This window comes from Rutidosis leptorrhynchoides, chromosome 7 (genome assembly GCF_046630445.1).
Source record: "Rutidosis leptorrhynchoides isolate AG116_Rl617_1_P2 chromosome 7, CSIRO_AGI_Rlap_v1, whole genome shotgun sequence".
Taxonomy (NCBI): Eukaryota; Viridiplantae; Streptophyta; class Magnoliopsida; order Asterales; family Asteraceae; genus Rutidosis; species Rutidosis leptorrhynchoides.
Window position 1 is genome coordinate 368,689,764 of NC_092339.1, and position 12,347 is coordinate 368,702,110.

A 12,347-nucleotide genomic window follows, 5' to 3' on the forward strand; every position below is an offset into this window, starting at 1 on the left:
GTCTTTCATCTGGAGAAACAACTGCATTGAAATCGCCCAAATAACATAAAGGCCCCGGCCAATTATGGGCCACAATGGTGAGTTGGGACCAAACAATCTTTTTAGCTTGTTCTTGTTGTGGTGCATACACGTTAACAATAAGAATGAGGTTGTTAGAAGGTAAATACCTCATGATGGTGGCAATCCAATATTTCGTCTTCCAACACTTGATTAAAGAGAAAAAATCGGATCTCCAAATTGACACCAATCCACCCGACCGACCCGAGGCACTCACTTGAATCGTATCAAATGCATAATGTCTCCAAACTTTATTTAATACGGGTTGAGAAATGGATTGGACCATGGTTTCTTGAATAGCTAGAAATTCTACTTGAAAGAGATTAACTAAAGCACCCGCCATACGACCTCTTGATTTGTTACCGAGGCCCCGGGTATTCCATGAGGCGAGCCTCATTGATTTTAGGGATTGTCGTTGATCTCATAATCCGCCATGTTGCTCATAATGACATCAAAATTGATCAACTCTTCTTTGAAGGAAAGTTTTTTGGCCCCAAATAAGGACCCATTTAAATTACTTTTCTTTTGCTTTGAAACTTGGCCCACAACGTGGTTGATTTCACTTTCCGTGTCAAACCGGTCTGAGATGGGATTGACGGGTTCTTGCTCGACCCATTTAACTTCAGAGGAGATGGGGATATTGTTCATGCCTTGACTGATTGGAGAGATACCGGGATTGATCATGCATCGTGCTTTAATTTTTTCACAAGATGCTTTGCAATCTGTGCCGATGCATTGGTTAGAATCAGTGGACGAATTAAGTTTGGAAGCAAAAGTGTCTATAAATTTGGGAATTGGGTTAACTGAGGTAGAAGGAATATGTTGTTTGGATGAGACAGGAGGTGAAGTGGACTGGAAATTTGGGGGTGGGTGACTAAGGGCAGGATAGTATTTTTCGTTCAAGTTAAAAGGAAGGTGTTTGGGTGAGGGTTGGTTAGAAGTGACAGGCGTATTTTCAGCCTCTGAAACATGTACTTTATGTGTGCTTTTTGGAGAAAATAAAGATTTCCTTATCTCTTGTGCAGCTTTCTCTTTCTCAAACACAACTGCCTTTTTGACTTTTTCCATTGAGAAGTGTATAAAGGATGGCTCTATTATATTATCGAGGTTAGTAGGTTTAGTAGGGGTTTTAAATTTTGAATCACCTTTCTCACCTGTAACGTCTATAACAAGTTCACCTTCTTCCAATTGATCGGCAGTCACTGGGTCCGGTTTATTTTCTGTCACCAGAACACTTATAACACTTTTTTCAGGAGAGTTATTTTCCATAGATTGCATAAACAAGCGAAGACCCTCATTATATTCATTAATAGTATCATCATTGATGATCACGATAGGGTCCTCAATGCATACCTCATCAACCCAAAGATTACAAACAGAGTTTGCTACTGTAGCCTTAGAGTAACCCCTGATTGGACCCGGATCACTGACCTCAATCAATGCGAGTAACATGTCGGTTCTTTTGAGATTATAAGAATTACTATCAATGTGTATGACTCTACCATAAGAATTGGCTACATCGTCGGTGTTGTTAGGTGAGACACAATCAAAGGGGATCCCTTCTATTCTCAATTTCGTGATCCTAGAGAATTTGTTTTGCCTTTTAGACATTGGAATTACTTCTAAGAAATTTAGATCATTCAAAGTAGGCCCCATGTTCATTCTTTTGAAACTTTCAGAATCACTACATTGCACTATGTAACCAAAAGGTCCCCAAGCAGAGATCGAAACAATGGAAATGAACCTACTTTTTAACCACTTGAATAATTTAAAGGCATCGATGGGGTCTTTGTCGATGATAAGGGCGGTTAAAGGTAGGTTGTTACCAGTTTCTATATTGGGTTCAAGAATGATCTTACTGATATTATTGGGTTGATGGAACCGATTTGAGTTATGAGCAGAATGATTACCAGGGTGTTGAACAGTAGGTTTAAAAGGGGTATTCAAATCTTTTTTAGCATAACTAACATAAAGAGTTCTATTGTTAATTACCTTGCCATTCATGGTGAAAATAGCTTTGTTTGCTTGAATTACCTTCTCAAATCTCACGAAGGCAAACGAACGATCTTGCTTCCAATAAATCCCTTTGATTGTGCCAAAATCATTGAAAAGGTTGAAAATGGAATCTTGGTTGGTATATTTAGACAAACCACCCAAAAAAATAGTCGATTTTTTTGAGAAAACAGGGAGTTGGCGATGATGGTGGAAAGGAGATTGTTGTTTGATGGGGATTGAATTTGGGAAAGTTGGAAAGAAATTTGAATGATTTTTTGTTTGATTTCTGTTTTGGTTGAAGGTTTGATGTTCTTGAAAGTTGAAATGATTCATTGTAGAGAGAGAAAAAAAAGTAACTTTATGTATGTGATTATCAACCAAGATCTTGTAAAAGTATGTATATTATGTTTTACTTTTATTTTTTTATTGAAGGCTAGTTCTGTTTTGTAAATTAACTCATTTGAAAGCATCATGATAGCATGCTAGGAAGGTTGAAAACGGCAATGTTTCATCACTTTCATATCTCTTTAAGTATTCATATGACCGAATCTAACCACCTAAAAATTTGTTATTTATTGTCTCCAATTTTTTATATTTGTACTATTTAATGTTTTTTTTTTTCAAAGTATAAACTGACGAATATAGATAGCTTAGCATTGTAGCAAAAGTTATAAAATAATGTACAATGACTAAATTACCCTTAATTAGGTTTTATAACGTGGGGCGTTTTGTGCACACCACATCATCACAAATCACAAATCTAATACACAAAACAAACCCCATATCTCTCCGCCTCTTCTTCCCACATACGTCTCTCTGGTTTTACATCGAGTATAATAATTAGTCGGTGAGTATCTATTGCTTTTTATTTTAATTACCTTACTTATAAATTATAAATTATAAATTATAAATTAGAGCAAATAATTATTTTTTAGTTTTATTTTCTATTTTAAAATAATAATAAAATAAAATTCCCACATGTACTGTTCGCACACCCTTTTTATTTCAAAAGGGTTACATGGTTGTTTGTTACTCTAACACTTGTCTACCCCATTTTATTTTATATAATATAATATAATATATAATATATGTATATATAATCTAATTAAATAATATAAAATTTATTATCATTTATCAATTTATAATTTATACAACAAAATGCATGAATCAAATCCTTAATTTCACAACTTCACAACACCCCTTTTACAACCTCATCATTTTGTGTTGACTATTTCTTTTGTAGGAAACAAATGACAAAAAATATGGGCTTGGCACAATAACTTGTGGTACAAAGGTAAAAATCTTTATTAATAGAGACCATCTATTTGATGCCTGTAACAATTCAAGATTCAATTTTGATCATAAATTTATGTAATTTTCTACAAGGGTATGAACCATTTTGTATCTTTTGTTTTTAATTCGTAAAATTAAGACAAAAAGGTGGAATCTTGAATGTACAATATGGCCCATTTTTCTGAATTGAATAATAACATAGATGTAAGTAAGGTTATGGTTTCTCAAGCTAGTAGAATTAATGAATTCCCTGTGAAGACTGATTTGTATGTTGAACTTAGAGGTTTAGATAGATTGAGGTGTTTATTTGAGCAAGTTCTTTTATATTTCAATAAGGATTTAATTAGGGCTTTTCCACCTAAACTTTGTGATGGTGTGGAGGTTGATTTATTTACATTGTTTTGGGTGATTAGAAAGATAGGAGATTATGAGTCAGTTTCGAATACTAATTTGTGGGAATTTGTTGCTAAGGAATGTGGGTTAGATATTATACATGTTGGAGCTTTGAAATTGATTTATATTAAGCATTTAAAAGAGTTTGATCAGTGGTTGATTCGTTGTGGTTTCAACGATACGACGTTAAAGAGTGCAGAGCTTGGTGCTCTCGAAAAATTAGAATCGTTGTTTCACGAGTTGAGATGGTGTAGCAATACTTCATCTAGTGTCGGATTTGATGATGGTAAAAGTTTGCTTAACGAAAAAATGGATTTTGATATGGTGAAGCTTGAAATGGGATTATCAAGAATTAATAATGGTAACGAAAACCATGACGATATTACTGGCTTGGATCTTAATGTGGCTATAAATGAAGAAGTTGGTGGTTTGAATCTTAATATGGCTAATGTTGATGGGGGATTTTCAAGAATGAATAACGTCGATGAAAAAGTTGAAATTTTTGGAGGTTTGGATGAAAGAAGATTAGAGTTCTGTCCGATTATTGACAATGATAAAAGAGGTGTGTTATGTTCAATAAATATGCATGGTCTTCATGCTAACAATAGTGAGATAAAAATTAATGGTGATAATGACGATAATATGGTGATTCTTGCCAAGACTATTGTTACTAATGTTGTTGATTCTCAAAAGATGGTAAAGGATGAATCTTTTAGTTCTAAGAGGATGAAAAAGGAGCAATCTTTATTGTTGTCAAAAAATGAAAGAGGATTTTCAAGAATCAATAATGTTTTTAACGAAAAGAGGGAAGAAATTGGTGGTTTGGATCTTGGTTTGGCTAAAATTGAAATGTTGTATCCAAGAATCAAAGATGACAACAACACGAATGTGTTATGTCCTATGAATGCACCTGATTTTCATTCCGACAATAGTGATCACAATGATAATCATGACGATAGTGCGTTGATTATAGCCAAGACTATTATTAGTAAGGTAGTTGGTTCTAGGAAGAGGATAAAAGAGGAATCTTGTAGTTCACAGAACATGAAAAAACAGAACATGAAAAAAGAGGAATCTTTGTCCTTGTCGGAAGTGCTAGATTGGGTAGCGAATGCTGCAAGAAATCCACATGATGACGAAATTGGAATCGTACCAAATAGTTCAAAGTGGAAGAAATGTAAGGGAAACAAAGTATGGAAACAGGTTTTGTTGGTGAAAGAGACGCTTTCGGTAAAACGAAATGTTGATTCGGGCTATAAATTCTATGGCTCTCAGGTATAACTCAAGTACTCAAACCTCTCTTTTATCGCTATCAATTCAGAGATAATAAGTTGCTAAGCTTGACTCATTTAAGCTTCATAGTGGCGAATGTACATACAGACATGTGGGATCCACTGACTCCACTAGTTTGAATTTTCTTTTAAAAGTACCACTCAAGTTATATGGGACCCAGAGGACCCGTTTGGTTAACAACCATTCCTTTAGAAAAGTTATTTTTAAAGTACTACTCAAATCGTATAGGACCCCTTTGAGTTTTTAATAGTAGAATTGCAACTGGGCCTTTATTCAACCATAAAATTGCTTTTTTGAGTTTTCCCAGAAGAAAGTATGTATATGATACACATATGTCATTTATGGTTTAATAATTCTTGGAATCATTTGGTTCTTATGAAATATGCAGAAGAAAAGAATCATGATGCATCCTTCAATGTATGAAGACGATAAAATTCCCGTTCACCTATCTTCCAAAAGAAAACGATTCAGTCAAAGGGTCAGTTATGTAAAATCATGTTCGTGTCCAGGCTGTACATCTTGTCCATCCTCTCTCAACAAATGTGTCAAAAAGGTCCCACATATATTGGATCCTATGGAGATACATGATGACACGTGCGAAGATCTAGAAGCAGAAAGTGTTAATGTACGAGCTGACGTACCTAAATGGACAAGTGTTGTTTTCGAGAGTGATTCTAAGTGGCTTGGTACTCGGATGTGGCCCCCACCCGAGGGCGATAGTGGAAAACGTGAAATGGAAAATTTAGTTATTGGGAAAGGAAGACAAAACTCGTGTACATGTCCAATTCCGGGGTCTGCTGATTGCGTAAGGTTTCATATTAGTGAGAATAGGACGAAGATCAAAGACACTCTGGGCCCACTTTTCTATAAGTGGAAATTTGATCGTATGGGTGAAGAGGCTTCGGCTTCATTGTGGAGTCCCGAAGAGGAAACCGAGTTTAAAAGTTTGGTTAGTAAAGCAAGACAAGATTTGAGTGATAGAAGCAAATCAAGACATGAAATTATGAGCTATTTTTGGAGAAGAGCTTTTGAGTCCATTCCTTTTAAAACTAAAGACATGTTGGTGAGCTATTACTACAATGTCTTTGTACTTAGACGAAGAAGTTACCAAAATCGCATTATGCCTGATAATATAGACAGTGATGATGATGATGAACACGAGGTGGGGCATGAAAAGATCCATGCTTTATCTATCACTGATCTTGAATCTTGAATGTTGAATCTTGAATTTTGAAGGGGTATGAATTACTATGAAGTATGAACATGAACATGATGTGGGGTATGTTGGAGATGTAATTGGGAATGTAAAGATCTGTGCTTTATCTGTCAAATGTTCAGGGAATAGTGCGTTGATTGAATCTTGATATGGTCGTAATGTGCGTGCGCGAAACTATGATACCAATTTTGGAGCGTGTAAAATTATAAGTGTGTGACTGATATAGATAGCCAGGCTCCAGGTGCCATATACTGTGTTAAACACTTTAACAGTTATGTTTAGTTGTTCCATCTTTTAAAATTTCTGTTTTTTAATTTGTCATGGGTGTGTTTACTAAACTACTCCGTAGCCGTAGTCAAATGTTCTAGCCGAAGCTGATAGCTGGTGTTGAATAATGAAAACCTACCACATAGTATTAATCTAAATTTTAAGAACTCCAAAGGATCTTAAGCTCACACTCGGAAGTTAAGCTCACAATCGGACCTGAATTATACTCGTATAAAAATATGTCTAATATTCCTCTGCACAAGGAGTGCAGAAAATGTACATTCACCAACGAGCTTATAGCTCAGTGGTACCCGATGCCTTTGATCCCTGGGCCCACAGTGGGGGAAGCTTTGACCCAAGAGAGGCGCAAGTTCGATTCTCAGTCTGGGCGCCCCGCATGGAATTATTTCTCCCTCCGGGGGGGAATTTGTGAAGTGTTTCGGGGGTCTAGCTAGCTGGGGTAAAAATCGCCTTGCCGTCACTGTGGGTACTGGGAGGAGGTACTTTGCCGGCACAGGTCTCTTTCGGGGTGGGATTGGTGGGTGCTACGGCACACAGGGTTAGCGTGTCCCTGCCAACTTACACGTTTTGACCCAAGAAAATGTACATTCTAACTTAACTAAATGTTGAAAATAACTTATTCTTTTCTCCCATTTGTTGTTATTTGTTGCAAAAAGCTAATATTAGATGCATATTGTTTGACGGCTTCCTCAATTATGTAAATTTTTTCATAAGTCGTCACTTGCTCTGCATAACAATGGAGTGGTACTTTGGTAGACATTTTTTGTCGATGACAACAATGTTCTCCAACGCAGAATAAAAGAGTTTGAATAATGTAACCCGTATCTGAAAAATATTATTAGTCAACTATAATAGAGTACAATAAAACCTTGACTAAATCATACGACTCATATTAATGTATAAGACTCAATATATTATAATTATATATTTTTTTTTGAACGGTTTGGTTAGTTGGTAAGACACACGCACGCGTCGAGGAGAAACCCAGGATCGAATCTCACAAGAGGGCTCTGAGATCTATTTCACTCTCAAAGCCATTGGAAATTAAATCAGGGAAAACTCCCCCCACGAGGATCGAACCTGCACCATTGCTGGAAAACCTTGACTAAATCATACGACTCATATTAATGTATAAGACTCAATATATTATAATTATATTTTTTTTTTTGAACGGCTTGGTTAGTTGGTAAGACACACGCACGCGTCGAGGAGAAACCCAGGATCGAATTTCACAAGAGGGCTCTGAGATCTATTTCACTCTCAAAGCCATTGGAAATTAAATCAGGGAAAACTCCCCCCACGAGGATCGAACCTGCACCATTGCTGGAAACAGGGGAGATTTCATGGGTGGCCACCCAGACTAGGCCCGGATATTATATTTATTATTATATTATAATATTATATGGATGGATATGGATTATGACAATAACAATATAATACGTAATACCTTGTATATTGTAATTATTAAAAATATATACTCGGTAATACAAATACAATAATTTATCTTATCTTAACACTTACATTAAAATTAAAAAAGAATCTAAAGTACACGAATCCTCATTTAGCTCTGATTGTCTGAACCGCCTCTCAGTCTCTGTATTTCTATTTTTAATTTTATCAAATCAAAAATCAATCAAAAGAATACTGATTTCTATCTCCTTTACCCGCACGCCACTCACCACCCATAAAACTCACTCTCTAACATCTTTCAATTCCCCCAAAATCATCAACAAATTCATTAATTTCTTCCAATATTTTCTTGATTAACTTGTAAACAAAAACATGTCTTCTCCAACCAAACGTAGGGAGATGGATTTGATGAAGCTGTAATAATTTATAAAGACATGATTTTTGTTTTCATTTTTTGGGTTTTAATAATTTACAGTAATTTTTAATGTTGGTGATTGATTTTGTGATGTAGGATGATGGGTGATTATAAAGTGGAGATGATCAATGATGGTATGCAAGAGTTTTATGTCCAGTTTCATGGACCTAAAGACAGTAAGTTTCAGTGTTTCTTTTCATTTCTGATTTTTATGTCCTTTTAGATATATAAGTATGTAAATTTCTCTAATTTTCTGTTAATTTGATGATAAACTTTGTGGGTATATGTCTGAACTTAAAGTAGATTATAAAAATGTGATCTTTTTGTGTAATCATGTTGAATTTGATTTGTTTTTACGTTTTATTGACATATTGCCTAAACCCCACAAATTTATGTTATTGATATAGGGAAAAGTTGAACTTACATATAGGAATTTATGGGATTTCTGTTTTTTGTCTAGGGTTTGTACCGTATTTCATTTGTTTCACATTGTGATTTGTGAGTTCACTTATTGAAAATTGGTGATGATTTCGGGTTGTAAATTGAGCTCGTTTGAGTCATTTTACATGTCACATTTATGTTGTTTGGGTAGGATATTTTCGTTTATGCTAAATGAACTTAAATTGTTGAATACAAAGGTTTGATTTATAGACAATTTGAGAAATATTTCTGTGAAAACAAAAAGGTTATCTTGATTAGACGGTTAAGACGACATTTTTTCCCCTTCTCATAGCAACAAAGAACAGTCTATGCCAATTGGTAAACCATGTAGGTACTGTGTGTTTTTGTTGAGTCATGTGACAATTGTGTGTGGTTATCATTCTTATTTTGTGAATTGTTTTCAGTTGGCACATTACAGTGTTTCTTCTGTGCGTTCGTTAATGGGCTAGCCAACTTACCGAGTTCGTGATCAGGCGTCAAATAATGTTCTTTCTAATTATCAAGATTATTTTTCAGTCCATGTAATCATTAAATAAGTATTTACTAAACAATCATACAACTAAGTATGTGACTGTCACAACTAAACCAACTTCTGCAGCACTTTATGTTACAGCTGAAATTCTTATTTTGAAAAATATGTATCTTATTAACAATTGCAATACTAAACACCCCCACAAAAACTGTGTAATTGTGGTTGATATAAATAAGTATATATTTAATATTTATTCCTATTGTTATTATTATCGTAGCTATATATCTAAAATATGGTGATACAGGCCCGTATCATGGAGGTGTTTGGAGAATAAGGGTGGAGCTGCCCGATGCTTATCCATATAAATCTCCTTCAATTGGATTTATCAACAAAATTTACCATCCAAATGTTGATGAAATGTGAGTTTTAATTTTGCATACAATAGATCGATGTCTGTTTTTTGAACATTCGTTCTCAACTTCTCATCACAAACAAATATGAGTTATTTTCCAGGTCAGGATCAGTTTGTTTGGATGTTATTAATCAGACATGGAGTCCAATGTTTGGTAATCATCATCTTATTATTTATACTCATATTTATCAGTTAATATAATACAGTGTAATGATTTTGAATTATGAGTTATGTATTTGCAGATTTGGTGAATGTGTTTGAAGTTTTTCTACCGCAGCTTCTTTTGTATCCAAACCCATCTGATCCTTTGAATGGAGATGCTGCAGCACTAATGATGCGGGACCGAACTGCGTATGAACAAAAAGTTAAAGGTACATTTTTTATTTAATATTTATTTGAGAGGTATTATTATATTATTATAGATATAATTTTGGGCAAGTTATGTAGGTGTTTTTAGGGGTAATTTACTGTCCTTTATGTAGACAATTCAACAATGCAGTTGCTGTTGTTATTATTATCTTGTATAGAGTATCAAGTATTAATGAGATAATAACAATAAGTCAATAACCAAGTGTAAAGTATTAATGCTACTGTTCTCTCTAATAGACCAACATTGTATAATGTACAAGTCTTCAATATACCTAATTCTGTTAGAGTCCCATTTGGCTTTATCATGTGCTCATACATATTGGTTTTATACCTAAGAATGATCAAGCTACGCAATTGCATCTTATTCATCGTTGTAAAAGTGGGATCAATCCCATTCTATAGTTCCTTCCCCTGTCAATTGCCAACCTCTAAAGTCCGGTCGAGTTACCTTTGTTAGATTAATAGGTTTCACAAGCAGGCTGCCCCAGCTTTGCCAAAATCGGCCAACGGGTCAAAATCGGCCAAAAGTCGGACTGTTGGTCGAAGTTGGACTTATTTGACCAAAGTCGGTCAACTTTGGTCAATATGAAATAAGGGGCTTTGGAGTATTTGAACTATTAAATGAATGTATGTATGTATGTTTATTGGTTCCCTTCTATAGTTACACTTACTTTTTAAATTTATTTTTTATATGTAAAAATATATTAATCCGATGTATCCCAACCCGGATGATTTGTCCTACAAGGTCTCGATCGACTAACGGCTTTTACCACTTTGATCTTATTGGGAGATGACGCTTATATTGATTGTATACGCTTGTAGCGTTATTTATAAGTACCACTGAGTTGTGCGGAAGTGGTGTTCAAACAAATCTATGCAGATGATCTTCAGTGGCTAATCTTTGATGAAAATTCAATCGGGTCCCGGATTTTTATTCCAAAGCTAATTATATTTGAATTGTATTTTAGTGGTTGTTTACCTCCAAAGACCATGAGGATCTATGATTTTAGATATGTATTGTCATAAGATCTCATTATGTAAGAATATGCATTCCTTTAACTTGATAAAACATTATACAATATAATTACAAATATATTTTTTGTAATAAAGCCACCTCAGCATCTGAAAAAACCATTCGTCTTTTGCTTCTCTCTCTTTTTACTAACATGGTATTATTTTTTATTTCGTGTTAAGAGTATTGTGAGAGATATGCGAAGCCAGAGGATGCTGGGGCCGTTCCTGAAGAGGAAAAATCGAGTGATGAGGAGGAGCTGAGCGAAGCCGAATACGCTTCTAGTGATGAAGAAGTGGCTGGAAAAGCTGACCCTTGAGTATGTAGTTGTATTAATGAACTTATGTACATCTTAACTTTGTTGTCTTTTAAGTTAAAATATTTAGCCCTTTTTAAAGGGACATTTGCTCCAATAACTCTTGTAAAAACTTGTTTCTTTGTAACTGTTGTCATTCATATCTGATTTATCTAAAAGTTTTATAATGATGTTATGGTGAAAACATGTAAACAAAAAAGTTTTTTCCTGTTCAAGCTGCCCAGAAAAAGAGACACTGAATTGCTTTCAATTCTTTTCTCTTTCAAGAACTGGGTATTTGCCATCAAAGGCTAAAACTTTTTGAAATTCAAGAGTTTTGAGTGAAATTTTATGGGGTCGAAGTCTTGTTGTTCAATCTCAATCAAACCCATCTCAATTTGAATGTTTTGACCTTGAAAAGTCAACGATTTTGTCTCTAGGTGGTAGAGACGGGCCTTCTGCAATTGCTACAATACCAAATGGGTCAGTTCATGTTTCTCATGGAAGCAAGATTACATCTTTTTGATTAGTTTTTGCAAAGAAAGTCAACTACTTTGACCCAATTTTCTAACTATTGATTCTTTATTAGCTTTATCACCTAATGTTGTTGCAGCTGGTGCCGCTGATTTATGTGGGTTGCAAATTATTGAACTTGATTTGGGTTCTGTTGGACAGACTTTAAATTATTGGAACATCATGTTAGGAGTAAAAAGTACACATATACAGTTATAGTTGTTGAAACAGAAGTTTGTACACAGTATTTACATGTTGATTAACTTGCATATGTTTAAACTAATTGTTGGAATTCTCATTATGTATTTGGTGAATTCAGTTACACATTCTTGGTAGCATTATAGTCCCAACTAGTCCGGATCGGCCCGCGCGTTGCGGCGGGGGTTTTCGGCTTGCGTATTCATATTTAATGTAGCGTTGTGTATTTACAGAAGGGAAAACGGGCCGTGTGTTAAGCGCCGTTGTAGGTGTCG

The 12,347-nt window shown here is 34.9% G+C and overlaps 2 protein-coding genes across 2 annotated transcripts; both read left to right on the forward strand.

The window, feature by feature from the left end:
- The first annotated feature begins 3,513 nt into the window (after positions 1–3,513).
- Positions 3,514–6,564, forward strand: LOC139860500 (AT-rich interactive domain-containing protein 2-like). The gene is made up of 3 exons (XM_071849255.1): positions 3,514–5,013; positions 5,420–6,179; positions 6,295–6,564. The coding sequence occupies exons 1-3, from the start codon at positions 3,514–3,516 to the stop codon at positions 6,393–6,395; spliced, it is 2,361 nt and encodes a 786-aa protein (XP_071705356.1). The 3' UTR covers positions 6,396–6,564.
- Positions 6,565–8,083: 1,519 nt separating this feature from the next.
- LOC139857001 (ubiquitin-conjugating enzyme E2-23 kDa-like) lies at positions 8,084–11,556 on the forward strand. Its single transcript, XM_071845712.1, has 6 exons — positions 8,084–8,361; positions 8,457–8,536; positions 9,578–9,692; positions 9,787–9,839; positions 9,928–10,056; positions 11,249–11,556. The coding sequence occupies exons 1-6, from the start codon at positions 8,318–8,320 to the stop codon at positions 11,383–11,385; spliced, it is 558 nt and encodes a 185-aa protein (XP_071701813.1). The 5' UTR covers positions 8,084–8,317; the 3' UTR covers positions 11,386–11,556.
- Positions 11,557–12,347: the final 791 nt, after the last annotated feature.

Coding starts and splice junctions, on each gene's coding strand:
- LOC139857001 (XM_071845712.1), top strand. CDS start 8,318: ATGTCTTCTCCAACCAAACGTAGGGAGATGGATTTGATGAAGCT. Junction 8,537..9,577: donor GTTTCATGGACCTAAAGACA/GTAAGTTTCAGT, acceptor ATGGTGATACAG/GCCCGTATCATGGAGGTGTT. Junction 9,693..9,786: donor CATCCAAATGTTGATGAAAT/GTGAGTTTTAAT, acceptor GTTATTTTCCAG/GTCAGGATCAGTTTGTTTGG.
- LOC139860500 (XM_071849255.1), top strand. CDS start 3,514: ATGGCCCATTTTTCTGAATTGAATAATAACATAGATGTAAGTAAGGTT. Junction 5,014..5,419: donor ATAAATTCTATGGCTCTCAG/GTATAACTCAAG, acceptor TGAAATATGCAG/AAGAAAAGAATCATGATGCA. Junction 6,180..6,294: donor TAATATAGACAGTGATGATG/ATGATGAACACG, acceptor TGAAGTATGAAC/ATGAACATGATGTGGGGTAT.